The sequence below is a fragment of the Orbicella faveolata genome, unplaced genomic scaffold, assembly GCF_042242905.1.
Source record: "Orbicella faveolata isolate gen_17 unplaced genomic scaffold, um_ofav_v1 contig_47, whole genome shotgun sequence".
Classification (NCBI taxonomy): Eukaryota; Metazoa; Cnidaria; class Anthozoa; order Scleractinia; family Merulinidae; genus Orbicella; species Orbicella faveolata.
The window spans coordinates 13618693-13641567 of NW_028301577.1; the positions used below are offsets into that span (position 1 = coordinate 13618693).

The following is a 22875-nucleotide window of genomic DNA, read 5'->3' on the forward strand; positions in this document are numbered from 1 at the left end:
AGTTACGTAAATTTTCACATGAAATGATACTTAAACCCTTGGCATGTTACATCTTACCTCTTTCTTATAACTACTTATTTCATCACTCTGTTTCTTTGCCAATGATTCAATAGTCTGTAACTGCCTCTTCAAATCTTCCCTTTCAGAATCTGCAGCAACTTTTGCATTACTCTCTCTGTTAAGAAATAAGACAAAGATGTCTATTTAAATGACATTGACATGGTTTATGCAGCCCCTCAAGTTATTTAATACACTGATGGCTCCTTGAACAGATCTGATACCATTGGTTTCTGGAAGCAGAAATTCGTTCAAGTCTTCCTGTAGTCTTTGTCTATAGCTCAATGACTGCCCTGAAATGACATTGCAACATGCACGAAATCTTTCTCACTCCAAAAAGCTTTTACATGAATTTTCTAAACCGTATAAGAGCAAACAACTGAAAGTTTCTTTTTCCCAAGACATTTCATTGGCAGTAATGTTCTGCAGGGGATTATTATTTTATCATACTGGAATGTTACTTGGTTTCATGTATGGCAGTTTTGCTAATAGGTATATTTCTGAAATAAATGTATAAGCCTACTCAATGTGACTTCTTTTTAAGGAAGACCAACCTTGTTTTACATTCTAACAGTTGCAAATTGATGTCCTCAATTTTTTTCTGCGCTTTTACCATTGCCTCTGACAGCTGTAAGACAAGCAAACAAATGTTGCAATAAACAAACTATATCATAAAAAACAACAAACAATCGTGCATTTTAGTATTGCGATGATATTGACTAACAATAACTAAATGAATATTTATCAACGAATGACAACATTTCTTTGTTGGAGAACACGCCAGTCACTCATGTATGTGCATTTAAAGCAAATCAAAGTTCTCAGATCCACTTTTCCAAGTTGTATAACGTTTCCCAGTATCTATTATTTATTTTTCCTCTTGGATGTAAACTGTTTTGAGTTTTCCCTGAACCAAAGTGGCTCTCAGGAGATGTTGCCGGGCTGAATTAATTTGTAACTAGTCTTTGGCTAGTTGGCCACTGTTTGTCTTGCGCCAGGCTGTCAAAGCGTACTTGGAAATGTGTTGCTTCTAACCTTGTTCTTTTCAGCTTGATCCTTCTGAACAGCATCCACACTTTGCTGGAGTACTTGGTTTTGTTGTGTCAAGTCGTTCATTTCCTTGATCATTTGGTCTTTCTCTAGAAGAGCGTCCTTGCTGACAACAAAAACGGTATAAAATTCAGCTACATTTGATGCTATTGGTATTTAAGCCGTTCTTTGGCCTCAAAAGCAATTGCCATAGATGTATAATTGCATGTGATTGACTCCATTATTTTGAACATTATTAGACGCTTTGCACTTTGTTAGGAAGAACTCGAAAAGGCCTTGGCATCAAACAAACGTTATTTTGTTGGCGATCAAAATCTTGCTATTCATTTGACAATTTAAATGTATCTACTCAATTCACCAAACAGAAGGCATGAATACATACACTTTACTCTTCAATTGATTGACCATTGCCTCTGCCTCTGAAGCTGACAAACTGAGCTGGCGTAGCTGTTCTTCTTTGCTGCATGCCTGAGATTTTGCAACTTCGACCTAAGATAAGATTAGAGCTGTATGGATACTTTTGTACGAAGGCATTTAAAGTGCATATGACACGAAAAATATTTTTTGCTTATTTGAAAGGCCCTTCAAAATACAGAACAATGACGTTTTTCTTTTTGAAATATCTTTTTTCGTTTTAGAAATATTGACGTTTTTCTATTATGCAAATTAGATTAGTGATGACGTCATATTGTTTGCAACTAAAAATGGTAAAATACTGAATAAACGATATCTCTAGGAATATTGAAGCAGTGTTCTTGAAACTTGGCACCCCAGGTGTACATCACAAAAGAAACAAAATGACACCCTTGGTAATTATGACTATGGTAAAATCAAACTGGCACTTACCAGTCTATGTGCTTTATACAAAGCCTTAAAGAGCCAGTTCGTTTAATAAATGATTCTGAGGAAGGCAATCACAGAGTCTAATAATAGTTCAACTATTGTACAAAATGTTGTTGTTACTAGTTGAAATAGTCATGATAGAAGTTCATGGTGCTTGTATGAATATAACCAAAGAATAGATGGAAGGTGCTGAATTCATTATTTGATGTTAAGTTCTCAAGACCACATTGTTGTTTTCAGTGAAGTTGACAGCAGTAGTTCCAACAAATATAATACATGTAGTTCTTTCTTTGTGATTTGTGTTATTAACTGCATGAACTCCAGTGATGCTGTCCCTGCATTTTTCACCCTGTTCATTTTTTTGTAACTTCAGATACTGTAACTGGTACTAAATCCAGAATGAATATAGTTGGCTGCAGTGCTGTATGTCTCTGTTAATTACCATGTGCAAGTAACTACATGACTGTATATCATTCCAGTTCTTATAGCGTATTTTAGTAGTCTCCATAGTCCAGTGGCCAATGTATGTGAGATAAGCTCTGAATGATCTGCTATTTTATAAGAAGATATAACAAGTGTTAGCAACAATTGTTTTAGTAAAGCTGTTGGTCCACCCTGACACCACACCTGTTCTGGATTCTTCACTTTTTGTCTTCTAGATGACTTTTTTGCAATTTCCTGTATGTGATCTGGGTTCTCTGCTTTCCGTTTCCTTTTAGACTTTTTGTCAATTTCTCTTTCGTGTTCTGGGTTGGTCATTTTCCTTCTTGTGACAGTTTGTTTCCTTTTCTCCCTAATTGTTTTAATATTTTGTACCTTTGCATGGAATTTTGACTCTCTCTTTTTCTAAAATCTGCACTAGCTCTTCTCTTTTTCATGTATTCTTTCATGCAACCTTGATCAGCTCTGTATTTTTCCTGTTTATCAATTTTTTTCTTTCAACTACAGTTTGATCACATGTTTTGTTGTTTGATACCTGACAATTTCTCGTTTCTACCGTAGAAACATAATGAGTTTTACTTAGGTGTCCAATGTAAATGTTTGTGTATTCTCCTGTCACATTCACTGCTTGAACAACAGTAACAGGAGCAAACGTTTGAAATGATTCAGCGATATGAATTGACAGATTTAGGCAATTGGCCAGTGCTTGAATTATAATTGCATCAGCCCGTGTTCCCTGACATGACATATTGTTCAAATAGTCTTGCCAAGAATGATCAGTGTTACTCTCTATGAACTGTTCAAGGTTCTGCAGTAAAGTACTTGACTTTATGAGCAGTACGGTCGATCTACCAATTCCATTTTCTTTGAAAAAAAAATGAACCATGACCGAGAATAACCATAAAAAACCTTTAATTGTTTAAGATACAAACTGTAAGTGCCTACCTGGCAATGGCACGAAGGCTTTTTCTCACAACAATGAACGACTCCAGTCCAGAAACGTTCGGCAAGCCATTCGTGGGCTCAAACTTTACGAACCACTTCCCAACGTCGATACAGCTCCAGGAATAACGAACAGAGCCATCTTAAAGGAGTCACTTAACCAGTGGGCCATGGGCGACACTTTATAATCGGTCTCGGCGAGCGTGAAGCTCAACTTCGCGAACACTCGAGTCTTTTGAGCCCGTGGTGGAATTAACCAAAAGATCAGCGTTTTGATACTACTTAATAAAATAGTTATTTTCGCCTCGTCATAATCACTTGTAAACGTGGTTCTGTGGTACTGCAAGGAACCTTCTAATCCGCCCTGCCATCAAGAGGTGGAGAATTCAAATCCGTCGCCCGCCTGAAACTTTTTTATTTTTCTTAATTTCTTTTCTTTTTTATCTTTTTTCTTTCTCGGACACACAAATCATTTTCCTGTATATATATATTAAAAAAATTGAAGCACTGACACGATAAATGAAATATACGCTGCAAACTGCCAAAAGTATATTCGGAGATTGGCCAAACTTAATTCACGGATGAAAAACGTATAGTTTTAAACTCTTTTAAGATTCTCATTGGCTTCTTTTTCACCCATCACTATTCTTAGCAACAAAGATGGCCATTTCTTTTGTTTATTACTCGCCAAAAACTATCAAATGCACGTAAAAGCCTGAAATCGAAAAAAAAGTTTACAGGAATCGACCAATCGAGCGAGCGAGCGAGTGCCATTCTTCGCATCATATCTACAACTCGCTCTTACGCATGCGCGCAATTCACGAGTTAAAAAGATATTTCAAAAAGAAAAACGCCATTCTTCTGTATTTTGAAAGGCCTTTCAAATAAGCAAAAAATATTTTTCATGTCATATGCACTTTAAGATTAGCTTTTGCGTTGTTATTGGTAGTAATGAAAGCCATATCAACTGCTTTTGGGATAGAAGTACGTGTATTAACACAAGTAATTGCACTTGACAATGTACCTCGTTTTGAAGTTTATCACAAGCAGTCTTCATCTCATTTAGCTTAGTTTCCATGTCTTGCTTCTCTTTGTCAATTTTAGTTTTTGCCTTACAAAGCACATCTAGCTCTTCCTTTGTTTTGGTGTTTTCCTGTGCAACAGTGCAAGTAGATTAATCCTGTTAATCTCTTATACATATAAGATAACTAGGCAGGCAAGTGACACGAACAAGGGAAATTAGGTATGTACTAATACTGTGTCTATTGCAAGCGGACATTCTCGTAAGCGGCTGCGGACACTTTGAGGCTTTTTCTTCGTTTTTAAGCTCCCGTAAACGGACACTTGAAAGGAAGGGCCTGACTTTGAAAGATACTCATCAACATTTGTAAACTGTAACACGGCTTTTTGTTGCAGTGAGACTGTTATGCTAGCTACAATTACGGTCTGTTATTTAATCACTGAGGGCCAGTCCTACTACGGCAGTATACAATGCTGCATACATGCAGTTATCGCCATTATCGCAATAAAACAACAACAAAAAATAATAATTTGGTGGTACTTTTGCATTCCCAATGTTAATAGCAAGCTGGGCAAGCTCCCGTAGGCGGCCACCTTTCCTTTACAACTCTAGTGGCCGCTTACGAAAACACTCACGAAAACTAAAACTCGTAAGCGGCCAGTTCCAGTTATGGACAGCGTTTTCGCGTCCCGAGGGGGTCCGCTTACGAGGGCCTAGCTGTATCTGTAAACTGATCCCACCTCGTAAAAAGTAATAATGGGAATAATTTATTGTTTAAAGTGCCACTATGATCAAATTCTCCATACCCATTTTTTTGCATTTTCGCACACAATAGGTCTTTCCTAGATTTTTTGCGAAATTTCAGTCTACTACGAACATTAGAACTCATGTCGTTTGGATCTTTATTTCCGAGAATTTACGGCCGCCATTAATTTTCCTTGTTCCAAGTCTTGGTTGAGAATTTGAGAAAATGATGTCATTTTCTCAAAAATAGCACACGGGTTGAAATTATAATAACAATTAGCACAGCAATTCGCATAAAGAGTAACAAAAACTTTGGCTCATATATTCGTGCAATTTTTTACATTAATTGTTATCGTAATTTCAACCCGTGCGGTATTTTTGAGAAAATGACGTCATTTTCTCAAATTTTCAACCAAGACTTGGAACAAGGAAAATTATGGCGGCCGTAAATTCTCAGAAATTAAGGTCCAAAAACCACGAGTTTTAATGTTCGTAGAAAACTGAAATTTGGCAAGATATCTAGGAAATACCTAATGTGTACGAAAATGTAAAGAAACGGATATCGAGAATTTCATCATAGTGGCACTTCAAGTTCCTGTCTTAAGTAGTGGATTTGAACATTTCAATCTAATTTGTCCTTTACAAAGGCTATTATTATTATTACTATAACTTTTATAATAATCTGGTGACTTTAATTATGCAATCTGACATGTACAACTGCACAATTTTCATTAAATGCAAGGACAGCACTTGTTAAACGTTGCCAGTCTTCAAGAAAATCGTGTGCAGTAGCGGATCTAGGGGGTAGCCAGGGGACCCACCCCCCCACCCGCCTTATTGGGAGAAATACTTAAGGTCAAATGGGTGGAAACATCTTTGGGTCCACACCTTTCTAACGGGCCGAAACATTTTTGAGGGCCAACCTTTAAAAGAGGTCTGGATCTGTTAGTGGTATGGTTTCAGGCACACAGAAGGCAACTGAAAATGTCCTGCTTTTGAAGCCAAATGTAGTTCTTACAGAACTTTCAATAAACTAGTTGTGTGGAAAAAGATTTTCTTTGCATATTTTGTTGTCTCGTAAGAGTCGCATTCATGAAGATTTCCTGGCAATTCCCATGGCTTCCAAGTTCCCCCTGAAAGCCAAGCTGGTAGTGCATGCAGTATTTTTCATTCAGCTCAAATTCCGCGAGCAAATGTGCAAACAGGGATAAACCAAGTTATTCTCTCAAATTTGACTTTCTACAGCTTTGGAAATACCTGATTTCAAAAGGACAACAATTTAGGCAGCTGTTGAAAAATCTAACAACCCACCAAGAAAGGAAAAGAAAGAAGCTTTGGATTGGCAGGAAGCTGTCGTTTCAGACATTTCATTACACCACTTCAAAACATAACATAACTACTATATATCACTGTGAAGCTCTAGCTGCTTTTTATTCTTATTACAATATTGTTTAAAGAAAATTCTGCTTCTGATGATAGAAAGTGCCATACTAAGCTTATCTGAATTTTGGTTTAGAATAAAAAGTAAGTTGTATTTTACAGTTTGTTCCCTGAGTACAAGTCCTAACATACCTGTGTTACATTGTCAAAAGCTTGCACCAAGTTTTGGCGTTCTTGGTTAAGCATGGAGTACTTCTCAGCAAATTCCTGGAGTTTACTTTGTGCATCTCCCTGAGCCCCCATGACCAGGCTCTTCTCTGTTTGCACAGATTCCAGCTGTAACTGTACCGCAGCAAGCTCTTGCTGTGACGCCTTGAAATCTGACTGCAGCTTACCGTGTTGCTCCTGTGTTTTAAATTATAAACAAATCATCAATGTTTCATCCTTTGAGGCCCAGGGATGGTTATTCGGGGCAACAACAAGTAAACCAAGGATCAAAAGTACCAGTATTGCAACGAAAGTTTATTGAAATAGTGTAATTGCCCCTGGAGAAATCCTCTTATCGGGTTTGTTCAAAAACCATTTGATAAAACTCGACAAAACTCAATGAAAACTGTGTTGAATGAAAAAACAAAACAAAACGAAAACAAACAAACAAAAACAAAACAAGTAAAGATCAGTTGCAAAATAAAAACCTATGTAAGAAGGTATCAAAGTGGTGTGATTAGATGCAGTTCACTGATTCGGAACTGATTGGGCACATTCAATACAATGTCAAACTTTTATGACAAATCAGAGATCAAGTTTGAACTTATCCAGTACGATACACACGCAGATGTTATTCTTATAAGAATAATTGTTTACGTACAACTTTGCTATAGTGTAGTGGAGGCATGGTGGGTTCATAGTTAGTGGATTTGCCTCTGGGTTCAAGCCCTAGCCAGGAACCTTGTGTTGTGTTTTTGAGCAACGCATTGTACTCTCAGAGCCACTCCCCCCCCCCCCCCCCCCCCCCAGGTGTACCGGCAAATCATCATCCTGGGAGGAGTAGAAATACTCCTAGTTGCTTCATGCCACGGAAACTGGAGATAAGCACTAACCTGATGGGCCACTTGGCTTGTATACAGACTTAACCCTGCTACAGTTTATCTATACACTTGTAAAACCCTACGAAGTATTTGACTGATATTTTTGTACTGAAAGTGTTTTTAAATTGAAAGTAACTATGATAGAGAAGGGTCACCTTTTTGTTAAATTTGACCGGGATCATTGGAAGGTTTAGTTAGTTTCTTTTTGACTCAATGTATGCTATCATGCTCGTTTGGGCAAACACTGGCTTTTTCCCAGCTATCAGCTGAAGAACCAAGACTGCCTGTGGCATGAAAAGTGCTGACCTAAGGATAAGGACTATGTTCACATTATGCATATATTTTTACCTCCAGTTTAGATCTTTCTCGTAATGTTTCTTCTTGTAAAGCTTTTACTGTGTGCAGATCTTGAGTTAAAGTGTTTATCTTTTCTGTTTTTTGCTTTATTTGCTCCTCAGCTGCTGAATGCTCGCTATCCTTGGCTTTTTTAAGATCCTTCAAGCATTAAAAACAAAAACAGTTTAATGGGTAGATATGGACTGATGCACTGACTTGCATCAGGGTAACTAAAACATCACCTACATATCTATATAATTGGATGACATTGAAGGCAGTGGAAGCTTTACAGCCTGATGAATAGCCAGCAAACCAACCACAGTTGGTATGTGAGTGAGTGATGACAAATTATTAACCAGGCTGTCTGGAATCGAACAGTTGATGTCTTTCAATGGGCTTTTTTTGTGTTGTTGGTGACAAGACCCATGCTTCCACTGAGCCAACTTCTTGGTAAGAGGAGTGAGGTCAGTAGGTGGAAAGTTTTGGGGGGCAGAGGGTCGGAAGGTTGGAAATTTTCATCCTGAGGACATAGCCAAGCTTGGAAGATTGGAACATAACATACAACTTGAAAGTGACTGCCTGGAGAAAAGATTCCTTGATACAACACTGTTAAATAAAGATAATACATTTTCCCACTGACAGTGTACCTCCAGTTCTGCTTGGTGTGCATTCTTCAAGTTTTCTTCATTTTTTAAGCTTTCTTCCAGTTTAGATCTCTACAGGGAAGGCAAAATGAAGCATTAGAGGACTTCAAATATTATTTCAGGCCAAAGTACATTGCCAAAGATCAATCAATACATGTGCCTCTGAGGGCCTTGGTGTATGTGCCCAAGGGCACAAAGATGATTGAGTGATGTGCCTCTTACAGTCAAATGAGACTTTCTTTTGTGGACAACTTTGCAAACTCTTGCTGAACATTGGTATTTTGATTGATGGTTTAGTTACAGTAGGTAAGTCGGCCACCTTCATGAGCCATCCTTTCACTGGTTCCATTTTTGAGTTATGTTTTTGTAAAAAAAATACCTCTTAGTCGGTGCTTCGGGTATGTTATGGACAGGTCAATGGATGAGTGAGTGAGTGAGTGAGTGAGTATAGTATAGTATAGTATAGTATAGTATAGTATAGTATAGTATAGTATAGTATAGTATAGTATAGTATAGTATAGTATAGTATAGTATTAGTATAGTATAGTGAGTGAGAGATGTATGTATGTCACACCAATCAGATTGGATCTCCTATAAACAGCCAATCAAATTTCCTGTTGTAAATTTTTTTGTGGGTTAGGCTGAGGATTTTAGTTAAATGAACGAGATGAGCCTTGAGGTTTGAAACAGTTCGTGAGTTAGTAGTATGCAAATGCAACGAGATATTTTTATTTTTAGTTACAAAGGTAACTTGATACTTTTGTTTTTCACAAGGAGTAAATTCAATTAGAGGTCAAGAATCGTCGCTTCTAGTTCTTAGGACATGTTTTAGAGGGGATGAGACTTTAGATTTGAAACAGTTCTAACGTTCACAACAGTAAGTGCGGGTAACGATTGTTTTGTTCTTGTTGCATGCAAATATAACGAGATATTTTTGTTTTTTAGTTACAAAGTGTAATTTGACACTTGTTTTTCACGAGGGAGTAAATTCAATTAGAGCTGATGAATCATCACCACTCTTTCCCATGAGATGTTTGCTATCTTTAGTAACAAATGGTAACTTAACACTTTTGTTTTTTATATGGGAGTAAATTCAATTAGAGCTGACAAGTTATCAGCTATTGTTTCCAGGATATTAAACAAAAAAGAAACTTTCATTTCTGGATGGTTTTTACGTCTCTGTAGTAGCAGTTTAATAGTTTTATTATTTGATGACATTCATTTCAGTCCGATATTTTTAAAGGTAAAAAGTATGAAAACTGTTCAAATGTTCTTTGAAGACTGCGCAGCACCAAGATAAAGTGCAATTTAATTAAATCAGACTTTCAACGTGTCAGAGGTTTTTTTCTCTTTCTTTCTATTTTCAGTGAAGTTGTGTTGTGTTGTGTAAAAAGGTAAACTTACGACTCGTATAAAATACGAAAAAGTCTCGAAATTAACTTGAGTATTTTTGAGCAAAAATTCCTCTTGGGGGTTGGAGGGGTTATGTGATCGGTGAGTGAGGGAGTTATGCATGTGCGCGTGTCACATCAATCACAGTGCGGGTTGTATCAAAGAACGAATCAAATTGCCTGTTAGAAAATAAGATGGTATCTACATTAATCTGGAGACGTGTCAGATTACTGTAGTTTGATCAGTGAAACATTTTATGGCTTACTATTTAGCTATCTTACCATGACCGATGTAACATCGCAACCAAAAAAACTTGTCAAATTAACCAAATCATTACTGTACCATGAATACTCCAATCTGCGACACTTCACACAAAAAAATAACTCTTGCACGCCTTGCGTGCCTATGTTTTTGCTAGGAGTAAAAGACAATTTGGAGAAAGCAGGTAATCTTTTATTAGTCATTCAAAGTGCAACAATACCAGCTTGATTAAGAGAATGGAACCAATAATTGCCTCATGGCCAACAGGTGTAAAACAGGAACAAATCACAGGAAGACTCAAACACTTTATCCAGTATTGTTAATTTTAAAAGGGACGAACAGTTTTTACTCCTGATGCAGAGAGTTTACACCATACTTCAAAGAAAACCAAACAAAGCAATTTCTACTTCAGAAATCTGGCAAACTATTGTCTTGAATAGAATATGTACAGTGGCTCAATGTATTTGCTTGGTGGTTCCTCAACACAGAAACTCGCGACCTTTCTTCGAGCTACTGCAGCAACACTTGAAATATTTTTGCAATCTTGATTGAGCAGTTGGCAGGACCTGTGAACCGAAGCAAGGAATATGCCTACACATTTTGCAAATTTACTTGAAGTTAACTGTTGCTGAAAATAACGATGTCACAGCTGAAATTTGTAAAGTTCCCAATTAAAGATCATCCATTTTGACTGAGATGCAATTTTTTAACCTTACTTTTGCATTAAATAAAGTTGTTATTTAAACAATTACAACACTGCTACCCTGGAACACTTCTGCAAGTATTAATTTTTTTCAAAAGTTATACTCTTCTTTACCTCTGATGTGCTTTCCTTAGTTATACAAGCAAGTTGCTGCAGAAATGTTACATTAACAGAAACAAACATTGCTTACAAGGTTTTGCATCATATTCTCCGCTGTTCTGGTCTGCTCCTGGTGGGATTTTTTTAATGTCTGCAAATCCTTATTATGCAGCTCCTTAAAAAAAGAGAAACAAATTTCCCTCAGTGTTAAATAATAATTTTGCTCTCATTAACAAGGAATACGCTATTTTAAAACTTTACATTATAGTGGCTAAATTGGATTAAAGTGACATTCCCTGGATTGTTGTGATGATCTTGTGCCACCACAGGAAAAATAAAAGGGTAACAAATATTTCATTGTTATTGTAATGTAGTGGCTCAGCACATTTTAGCATGCTTCTGAAAATCATTGGCAAGCAATCACACATTTTATGAATCCATGTCATAGTGAAACTTAAGACAACTTTGTTGTGAACGAAATTTGAGACAAAAGAAAATTGAGGGCACCAAACCACAAGCATGGAAATCAGTGTAACATTTTCCTGAGTCAAGGCTGAAAATCAGTAGCTTTCAAATGCATCAAATGATTGGTCTCCTTGAAGGTAAAGTTTGAAATAATCTTGAGGTGTGAATAACTGACATTAGAATGCCTGCCACAACTTAGAACCAGCTCCTCACCTTCTGGAAAACCCAAATCACATTCCAGTGGAAAGTCCCTTGGTCAGAAAGATTATATCTCAACAGAAATGTTGTCTAGGGACTAATTATCCAAACAGGAGTCCAACTTTGAACAAAGAAATTAATTCCTTTGTTGCATGATTGTTCCCTTCACGAATAATGTAAGTATAAAACTATACAGAATCTTGGATAGTCTGGTTTTAAAATAATTTTTCTTTTCCAGTTGTCTCATGTCCAAGTGATATGAGTCAGATCAGGCCAGATCAAACTACATTTGTAATGATACTGGAAGTCTAATGCTACATTTTATTCAAAGCATGAGAGCATATTATCACTTCACGCTAGTTGCATTTAACTTGGAAGCAAGTCGAATCACTCAAAGACAAGTCAACTGGAACTGATTCCAATTCCTCTGGTTTCAGTTTCATTTCAATCCATGAATGCAACTACATGTAATAACAGATTTAACATAAAGTAGGATTTAATATAGAGCCACACAAACATTCCTGAAATGGAATTCTAACATGTGTGACATTCTGCTTTAGGAAACCCTTTCATTGGGTCAAAAATACTGAAGCCCTAAAAAACTTAGACTTGCCACAAGTCAACTTCTTCTTCAAGAAAATGAGCAATGAAGTCACGATAAGCAAGTGATGAAGACCTGAGAAGTCAACTTGTTCCGCTTGCTCAAATTCGAATTTAATTTGCATAATATTTGCTGCAAAAATATGGGCCCAACCTAGGGACTGAGACAATTGTTTTCATAGAGAGATGTCAATAAAGTGGGATTTAAGTTTACCATATAACAACCCCTGTAGGAAAGCCTTTAGCCCAAGGTATTCTGTGCTAAGACAGAAATGCAAAGAACAAAATGAGAAACTTTGCTAACAAAACTTAAAAATTAATCACTCCGGGAGGAATGTTTCACCTCCAGGTCTGATATAATAGGACAATGCATGTTTGCCATTCCTTGTTATGCATGTGTGTCTTTTTATTGAAGTTTACCACTTTGTGCCACGATGCTGTGGCAGATGCAGACAGCGACACAGTATTACAAAAGTGTAAATATCTGTGCCAAAAACTAAGTTCTAAAACAGACAAGAATATGCAGCAATAAGAACAGCTCTAAACTTGAAAATATAGAAATGACCAATAATGTATTAGACCAGTGTTTGGTTTCTTTTAGTTCCAGGTAGTCTTTAATTGTACATGTACTGCTACATGCAAATGGGTTTAACAGTAACTGTTAAATCCATTTGCATGTTTTGAAGTACCAATTATATGGAAATTTAAGATGTTGCAGATGGAAGCACTTTAGATCTATTTGCAACCAATATTTGTATGAATGAAGGTGAAGCTGACATGAGACTTTTTATAGCATTTACCTTTGCTTGTGAAAGATCCTCAGACAATCTACCAATCTGGATCTGAGCTTCAGCTGAGGAGGATTTCAACTTATCCAAAATCCTACAAAAAAGAGTTCAGAAAATGTCATGAGATTCTGATCTGGAAAAATACAAATTTAACACAATAGAAATCTAACAATCATAGAGAAACACCCAAAACCCACTACAACACTTTAGCCATGTCAACTTTGGTAAGACTTCAGAGTGCAAGCAACTGTGAAAGCTTTATACATTGGTCAGCAGAGATGTACAAAAACATTTAACAGGAAGTGAAGGAGCAAAGGGAAGAGTGAACTTTGTCCCCAGACCTACAACTTGAAAAGTTAAAGTTACAAATGTTCATTGCAAGGCACATTAGTCAAAAAAGTATAAAAATGTATAGATAACATCATGCAATCAGGGAAATACATAAACAGCAAATGGTGCAGTTAGGTAAATGATATGGTTAATAATCTCAGTGAATCAAAGTTACAACAGACAATCCAATATTATTTTCAGTGATGTTAAATAAAATATTAATATTACATAAACATTTTGTAGCACAATGCCATAAGGTTAATATTTTTGCATTAAATGGAGAAATTAGGTAAATGGTACAATAAAATAAAAAATTAAAGTATGCAAAGAAGTTTCCAATTTTCATCAGTTGTTATTATTAAAAACAACAGAGGTTACCACCAAAAAAATTCTTAATGGTGTCTTATTTTTGTGTTCACAATACCACCTCAACCAAAATTCAGTATTTACTCTCCTTCTAATTTATTAATATACAAATACTACATTATAGTAATTTTGAAAAAAAGAGTAACTAAAAATAATTAGTAACAATACCAGTCTTCATAATAATGAAAATGCAAGAAACAAAAAGCTATAAGAACTAATCCAGTGATCAGGGAAATGAATCAAAGAGCACAATTCCCAGGAAGTTGTCAATTTATTATTTTACAACAGTGACCCTAAAATAATTCTGACATCAGTACAAGGGTTAGAACAATTCATTTAATATTATACTGTCTCGAGAATGCCAAATGAATGACTAAATGCATCTGCACACTTACAAAGCGATCAAACACCTTTTTGCTTCAATCAAGTTGCTCTAAGAGCAAACCATTGAATTTCTCAGTGAATGATGATTGACATGACCTAACCTTTGCGTAAGAGAAATTACTCTCGTCATAAAAACACTTATGTTTTAAAGAGGAAAAATTACAGTTATATACAGTTTTTTAACCAAAAGTATTGATTCTGACTGAAAACTTTACCAAAGATCTTTTCTCCACACTTCATGCCCACAGCAGAAAGGCTATTTTAAAACTATCAAAGCTGTAAGACAATGTTCACAGATATAAGCCAACCTCTTTGTGAGCCTTTCTAGAACCTACATCACCATTACATGATGTATGCCTGAAAAAATGAGATTAACACGTTCTCCTTTAACAAATGACCTGTAAATTTTAACACAATTAAAACGAACTTCCATTTACATTTTCCTTAAATTTAACAGAAGTTTAAACTACTATTTAATTTGAGTTATCTGAACTAACAGTGCAACATTCACAGTTACGTAACACGTTGTCTTAAAGATGTTAAAAATAAAGTGCCTGCAAAACAGCAGAATTGTAATTGGAAATTAACAAAATTAATGATCTACCAATTCCTAATTTCTATAATCTGATCCACCACTACAACCCGTAACTTGCTTACACAATTCACAGGTTAAAAAGTACATTTATAGTCATTTGACTAGAGTTTTATTTATAGTTATATTTATTCACCAAGTGCCCTTGTGTCACCATGGATTAATGTTACAACACCTTTTTAAAATTATTTGATACTTTGTTTGCTGGTGTATACATGTATATACAACAGTACTCTAAAAAGTAGAGTACAATTCAACAATGAAAAAATTTTAAAGTAACAATTACATTACAGTTTTATCACCAAAGAAGCATTATAGTGGCAGAGTGGAACACTTTTTTAATTAAATAAATATTGATAATATTTTTTCCCATTCTTACTAAAAAAAAATCTATATAGAAGACACTCAAATTGGGTTTTATAGATAATTTCTTACAAAGAATTATTTAGAACTGTAGGAAGTTTACAAAATAAAGATACATGTAACTGTCTCTGCAGGTATTTAAGTCTTGTATCATAAGCAACCACTTAAATGAAGATCATAGTCAAAGCAGACCTTAAAGTTCCTCAGAAGGATCAACTACTACAAGTTTCTCCCCCCTACTACAGTATTTAACTATTCTTAGCCTTTGGAATATTATTATAGATATAATAAAAAGAGATTTATGATTGTCTGTTGTACTTGAATAAAACCTGACGGCATGATTTTAATTACAGCAACAACACAGCCACAATACAATCCACCTTTACCCAACGTCTTTTGGAAAATGTGATTTTTAACTGAAGAAATCAACTAGGTGTAGATGGAAGCCATCACACAATAACTTCTCAGTTATAACAAACAAATTTTCTTGACCCCAACTGAGACATTTCTAGTGGAAGACAACTTGTCTCTTTCTGTTCATTTGGGCCAGCTGTAACACACTATTCAAAGAATGACAGATTTTGTAATGAATGATGCTTATGTACTATATAAAGGATGTATACCAGATTTTTTTGAAAAGGGAAAATGGAAAATAATATTAAAGAAACAAACATTGTGTTAAGGGTACACTCCACTAATGCAAGTTATAAAACTACATGCAACAAACAAAACAACTTGGCCCTTGAACTTCTTGAAGTCCAGGTTTTTAATGTATATTTTGAACAGACCTCCTAGTGTGGAAAAAGACATGAAATTTGGAAACGTGAAAAAAATAATTGAAAATCAAATGAAGGATGCAGGTTACTTTGGACGTCTACTTGTTACCTGTCTTTTTCCCTGAGTTGTTCATTGAGGTAAACCATCTTTTGGGAACTATCACCAGAATTCTTTGCCAATTCTGCAATTTCTGACTCCTGCAGTAGAATTTCAAATGATAGACTGAGGTACTGATCATTTCTAGATAAATGTTTGACAGAAATATGCTCATTCAGTTTCCTTATACAGTAAATGGTGCATAGCTACTCAGTCATTCACAGCAAAAAATTGTTTAAACTGCATGCAGCAACTAATACTGCATCATTAACATAGCAATTGATTGGTGCTTGTGTGATAATTGTCATACAGGTAGACATGACGCCATGTAAGTAAGGTAATAACTGGAGTACAAAGCTTAAAGCTCGGCTCAAAGTGATTTTAACTTATGTTATATGTTTTTCCATTCTAGAATCATTAAAGTTAGAGTAATTCCTACAGCATAATTAAAATCAAGTAGATAGCAACATTTAATACAAAGATAAATAATGTAATCAATGTAAAAGGTAACACTATCAGACTATTTTTTTTACAATTCTGGTACAACTTTTCAGTGAGTTAAGTGAGTAAAATCTGTTACATGAGCACCAAATTAATTTGAAGATATTAATATTTTGAATTTCCTGCATGCACTGGACAAAATAGGCTTATCATGAAAATACCATTATAATATTTCTCAAACTGCAGGTTAAGCCTTGTATTCAACATGCATACATTTACCAGGTTCTTTGCATGACCTGCACATGTCTTGCAACAACTTCACTAAACTAAAATTTGCTAAATTAGACAGTGCATGTTATTGTATTGTAGGACAACAATACTATTGCACTTTGTTCTTTCTGTAACCTATAGTTTCCACTGGCCTCAGATGTAAAATTCTGTTTCTTTAGTACCAGAAGACATGGCACTGAAGTGTAAGCTAACTACCTGTACTCTAAATTCTATTATACCACTAGAACAATGGGACTGAAACAATTTGCTACAACCATGCGAGGGTAAACCTGTACATTGAAGAGTACTGTGGTATTTGCAGAAAAAGCCTATTCTCCAACTGTGAATCATGTTTTAAGAGTTGACACAGTTCCAATGTCCTGTCACTTATGACTGTATAGCTATGCCAGATATAACTACACCATCCTGATGCCATCCAAACAGTTCAAAGCTATGAATGCAGTTTGTGGATTCAAATCCCAGCTGAGGTCAAAGACATTTTCTCTACCTTTTGTGATTCCCCATTTCCTTTCTAGGGCCAATGATCAAAAGAAAGAAAACTTGTTGATTTCCAGCACTTGAAATATTACTTCAGAGTTAATTTTCTACTTTTCATCTTCAGAACTGTGTTTACTCTAGAACCAAACCCATTTATTACTGAGATGTTCAGCTCGTGCTTTCTCTGAAAGAGTCCATAGGCATTGGTTTGTCAATTTCCTTTTATAAGCAAATGTAGCCGTGCCAGTGCATTACTTTGTTGTTATACCTACAGCACTTCAGTAACACTTTCACTTAGCAAAATTACTTTTACATGAATGCTGGCTGATAAGAACTTTATCTAACGTCAATTCCTTTGCATGTTTAAACACATAAAGTACATTCATTTGTAACAACAGGGCCAAAGAGTGTGAACTTTTATCTACTTGGTTCCATTATACAGTCATCCGCTTTTTGAAAGGTTAGCACTAGGCTGGTTAGCAAGTCAGTGTTATTTGTTTTTGTTTGTTTTTGTGTTTTTTTGTTTTGTTTTGTTAGAAGAGTGACAGAATCAAGTCCAAGTCCCTGAGATTTATGAGTATGAGTCTAACCATGACCCTTTCATTGACACACTGTGAATAAAAGAATACTAGGAAACTGTTGAGGTAAAGAGGAAAAAAACTCAGCTATAGGTCCTACAGTAGTTTCTCACACAAAAGTCACACTGCAGCTGCATTTATATCATTGATTTGCTAATAATAATAATAATAATAATAATTATAATAATAATAATAATAATAATAATAATAGTAAATATTTATATAGCGCCTATCCATGCCTGCTCTAGGCACTGTACAATTCACCAAAATGAGCTGTACTAATCTTAATAGTATTGCTAGTATTTATTTTAAATAGCTTTACTATAATGTAATACGCGTATGTATCATTACTTCACCACGCAAAAGTTGTTAAAATAAATAATATCGGCCAATGGTGCATACTGAGAAAGACCATTGGGATGAGGCTGTGCACTATTGCCACAGCTGAGCCAGTTTTGAATAATAACCAAATTTGAGAGGTTGCTTATGTCTTTTTAACTTAAACTGGTACAACACTACCACAAGCTATGTACCACAAAGACAAGGTTGAAAGCATCAATGTTTACTTGTTCCACTATCCTACACCAATGGCTCAATTGTGAAATGATAAACTTTTGGCCGCTAAATGCGTGGAAGTTGAAAAACTACAGAATGGCACATTTGACCAGCCTCTGAATATTACTAAAGAGGAGAAATATTCATAACACAACCATTATGCCAATGTGATTGTCTTAAGGCTTGGTTGTATTTAATGTCAACTGTGCTTGTAGTAGTAATCGTTTGTCAAGAAGACTGACTCCCTAATGAGCTCCAGCTTGCGCTACATGTGTAATAACACAACTAATGCACTTTATTATAAATTAACAATTTCTCTTTCCTCTCAATGTTATTTTTTGAATTTTGAAGTGTCCAAACCTACTTAACCCTTTCACTCCTGTGGGGAAACCACACTTTTTGTAAAAAGGTAACTACAGACCCAAGGACCACACAGAGTATACCGTTTGAAAGATATCATTTGTGGGATACCATACTTCATACTAACAGCCAAAGAGGATGCCTCAGTTTGAATTGAAAAGCATTTAAAACGAAAAAAGAAAAATGTTAAAAAATAACAATTCCTTCTATAGTTGAGGTATACTCCAAAACTATAGCTTAGGTTATTGTCAGATATCAACTTGACCTTAAAAGTCTAGGAGGAAAAAAATGCACAATTTGTAGGGGTGATTAATCAAGTCTCATATAGATGGGGAGTATGATTTTATGCTTTCAAATGACAGATCTGTCCAAGACCTTTTTGCTGTTCAAATCTGATAAGAAGTGACCACATACTGAGCATGTAATGGTATTTTGTGCCACATGGCACACTTGGGAGTGAGAGCCCTGTGAAAACCCAAAGTCTTGCGATTTTAAAAAACCCAGTGGACATTTTGTTATGATCTGTGTAAGTCTACACTTTGTACAGTACACCCATACCACTGATTATGATGGCCAATGGGCTCAGCTGCTGCAGATTAAGGAATGTATATGAAATTGGCATTGCTTGTATTTAGAAAATAAAGGAAATATTGAATGTCCACATCTTGTTGTTCCTTTTGGCACTTTTTTAGACACTTTTTTCACAAAACTCAAAGAAACTTCACTTGAAGTTGACTTCTTTACCAGCATTTTGAAGTACCTGTTTCCTGATAAATACTTCACAGTTCCTTCATTACAGAGAGAACCATGACAAAACGTAAGGCAAATGGAGAACCAAAATGACAGCAAATTTAAAACTTTTCAATTTTTTTTAAAATTGCATCTTGTTAAAACCAAAATATTTTCTTATAGAAATCCTTTGGGTGATGTGTAGATTCACGAGGAAATGTAGAAAATTAGGTTCTGGGCACTTTAAGAAGTAAATGTTAGTGTTATAGTGTAGTATTACTGTGCTAGAGAGAGTGACAAAATCAGCATCTGTTAATTTACAAAGGTAAGTAAAAATAATGTACACTAACCAGTTTATTCTTGTCTGCAGTGAGATTCTCTGATTTTACTTCACTTATATGAAGCTGCTTTTGAAGTTCTTAAAAGAAATAGAAAAACATATTTTGTTGTTTACTACTGGAGAATGGATTTTAAACATTATTAATTTAGTCTTCTTGAAAGTGGCAAATACAATTTAAACTAAGATGTAAATTTCAGAGAAGCTGGTTAGCCTCACTGGCATGTGTTATGAATGTGTCTACTAAAAGTGCTTCTACAAACATTTGTTGACATATATCACCTCTTTACATTCATATCCAACCTGCATTTACTTGACTACAATCAGCTACAAAAGTGTTGAGACACTTCACCTTACAGAGCCTTTTGTATTGTTTTTGTTGCAATTATTGTAGCCCAAGTGGCACTCATTTTATGAACCTCATACTGCTGTAGAATTTTTCGTAGACCACTACACCTCTACACCCCACACGTTTATCACCGATCACTTTGTACTTCTGCTCTAGCGTGTACATGTAAAATGGTGGCATTTTACCATGGTTACCACTGGTTTTTAGTCTGTTGTAGCAGTTTTTATTCAACCCTACGCCTGAACTCGTTTGTTAACGATAATTTCTACATAATACAAAAACTTCTACGCCTATTTGAGTTTCATAAAACGGGCTGGGTATATCGTGACCAGTTTGTCCCCTACCCCCGCCAATCAATGCTGATATACAGAACACAGATTGTGTTCACAACTACAACATTGAAAGGGGCAGTGGGGGAGGATTGGGGTACCACGTTAAAGCAATAATAGAGAATTTAAGCATGACGTTTACAGCAAACGGCAAATGGCAAAGATTACCTCTGAATCTGTGTTCTTTTCTTCTAATCCTTAATAACTTAATCACACAAAAATAGAAACATGTCTCCTACTATTCACCGCAAATACAAATATTGTCACAATACTGTATAGACAGCTGAAGACAGATGGCAAAAGTTTCATTTTTGCTGTTTGCCATTTGAGGTAATGTCATGCTTAATCTCTCTAATAATGCAGAATTCCATATTTGTTATTCAACAATGCAATATGTTGAACCCATCTCAACTACTTTTGCCACGGATTGTAAAAAAAACAACTGTTTTTAAGAAGTGTTTTATATGGCGTCTTATATGACACTTATTTATAAGCATGAACTGGTGTGTGAATGAGATCCTAAACAGATATGTTGTTGTGTATTTCCAAAAGGGGGAATTGCTGATTAATTTTGACCTGACATGGCCTCAAGACTCACTATTGTTTTTGAATACATGTAGTTTTTAAATAGAATGGTTTTTGATAAGTTTCTTCAGGTATGCTATTTGGGACTCTCCGATATTCAATTTGTATTTACTTGTCATGCAACCCATATTTTCATTCAAAGTACAAGGTGTGCCTGGTTAATCGAAGTATGTTTGAACAGTATTGACATATGTACAAAGAAACAGTCCCAAGTTTGGTTTCTGCTGATTATGGCAAAATCAAGCATTACTACATAACTTCCAAAAAATAAATATTTATTACCAAGAGTAGTATCCTTGATGACTTGTAGTTCACTGCAGAGAGAAGCAAATTCATCTTCTTTGGTGTGTAGTTTGTCTGTCAGATCTAAAGAGGAAAGATATTTTTAAATGGTCAATAAAAAAGCCTCAATTTAACAAAACTATGGAATGCTCTATTAAAGTGTTCATCAGGGCAACAAATATCACAAGTTTGGTTGTCTGGCATTTGAAAGAGGGACAACAATTGGGTTTTAATTTTTAAATTTGAGCACTTATTATATGATATCAGTAATAACTGATAATAACATCAGTAATAACTGATAATAACTGTTCTGTTCATTTTAATGTTATTAATCTTGGCTATGTGGATGACTGGGGTTTTTGTTATAAAGAAGTTTCTGTACAAGGGCTCCACTGTAACACAGAGCTGGATTATCACTGGTTTTTGGACAATTTTGATTCTAGCAGGGTCAACAATTCTTCAGACTCAGTCATGGTACTCAGCAGTACAGGACAGCACTCTTAACTTGTGTGTTACCAGCGACTAGACTGTTAAAATTAACAAAACACATACCTTCAATCATTTTGTGCAGAGATTCATTCTCCTCCTTTGTCTTTACAAGCTCTGATTTCTGCAATAAAAGTGTAACATAGCATAATATGAACAACTGATGTTTAAAAAACATTTTTTAAAAAATCTATTTTTTGCAGTAGTGAGTAAAAGTAGTGCAAATGAATTTCAACGAAATACAACAAATGAAGTAAACAAAATAGAGTGGAACCCTGTTAATACAGACACCAAGGGGACTTGCCATAGTGTCTATATTATCTGGGTGTCTCCATTAAGTGGGCTCTAAGAAAAATGTCATGGACACACGTCAGTATCCATTTAAGACCTTTGTCTAATTTCTTAACTATATCTGTAACAAGTTCTTCCTAAAGAAAAAAACCTCATGATCATTTATTGCTAACTAGGTTATCACTGGACAACTGAGCAATGCCAAGTGGAGGTTGTGGATACTTGCAGCATTGCAATTATATGTTGGGTAACATCACTTCTCCCTTTTTCAGAGCAAAAAACTCTTCCATGATTCTGTATCTTTTAAAAATGCCTCTAGCATCTACTGTTTTCAAACTACACTCATATAATGTGTTTGCCAGGATTCAAACAAAGAGAGGAAATATACTATTTCTCCTTAGTGGCTTGTCTATTTCCAAACAGTTCATATTCAAAATTGCTTTCTTGAGTTAGTGGGATAAAAAAATGTCAGATTGTAAATTTGTGACTAAAGAAACTTCACACAAAATATTGCTGCAGACTCTGTTGCACCTTATGAAAGCACAAATTACTTTAAATTACTTTAATTGGCCTTTTATTAGGAGACTTGCTCACCAATGATGGATATAATCTTGGTCAAATAGCGCTGTTTACCTTCAATACTTCTTGAAAATTAATGCTTCTCAGTTGTCTTAATCGATAAAATTACAAGTGCATTTATTTCACGTGGTTCTATTGATAACATCAAAGGTGTCAAAAGAATAAAGAATGTGCTATTCCGTGACTTTGATACTTAAATTAGCTCTTGTTTATCATTACAATCAAAATTTAGGTTTTGAAAAAAAA

At 35.3% G+C, this 22875-nt stretch overlaps 1 protein-coding gene across 3 annotated transcripts in view; it reads right to left on the minus strand.

The window, feature by feature from the left end:
- LOC110054273 (uncharacterized) overlaps nucleotides 1-22875 on the minus strand; it is a 62749-nt gene that overhangs the window by 13414 nt on the left and 26460 nt on the right. For all 3 annotated transcript variants that reach the window (XM_089280460.1, XM_089280459.1, XM_020760646.2), the window contains 14 exons: nucleotides 21826-21883; nucleotides 21274-21357; nucleotides 19742-19809; nucleotides 15973-16061; nucleotides 13065-13146; nucleotides 11093-11176; nucleotides 8550-8618; nucleotides 7915-8061; nucleotides 6671-6883; nucleotides 4358-4486; nucleotides 1490-1596; nucleotides 1093-1213; nucleotides 612-685; nucleotides 58-175 (listed from right to left, as the gene is read on the minus strand). In XM_089280460.1, the coding sequence (XP_089136586.1) occupies nucleotides 58-175; nucleotides 612-685; nucleotides 1093-1213; nucleotides 1490-1596; nucleotides 4358-4486; nucleotides 6671-6883; nucleotides 7915-8061; nucleotides 8550-8618; nucleotides 11093-11176; nucleotides 13065-13146; nucleotides 15973-16061; nucleotides 19742-19809; nucleotides 21274-21357; nucleotides 21826-21883 (1443 nt within the window). The remainder of the gene's footprint in view (nucleotides 1-57; nucleotides 176-611; nucleotides 686-1092; nucleotides 1214-1489; nucleotides 1597-4357; nucleotides 4487-6670; nucleotides 6884-7914; nucleotides 8062-8549; nucleotides 8619-11092; nucleotides 11177-13064; nucleotides 13147-15972; nucleotides 16062-19741; nucleotides 19810-21273; nucleotides 21358-21825; nucleotides 21884-22875) is intronic.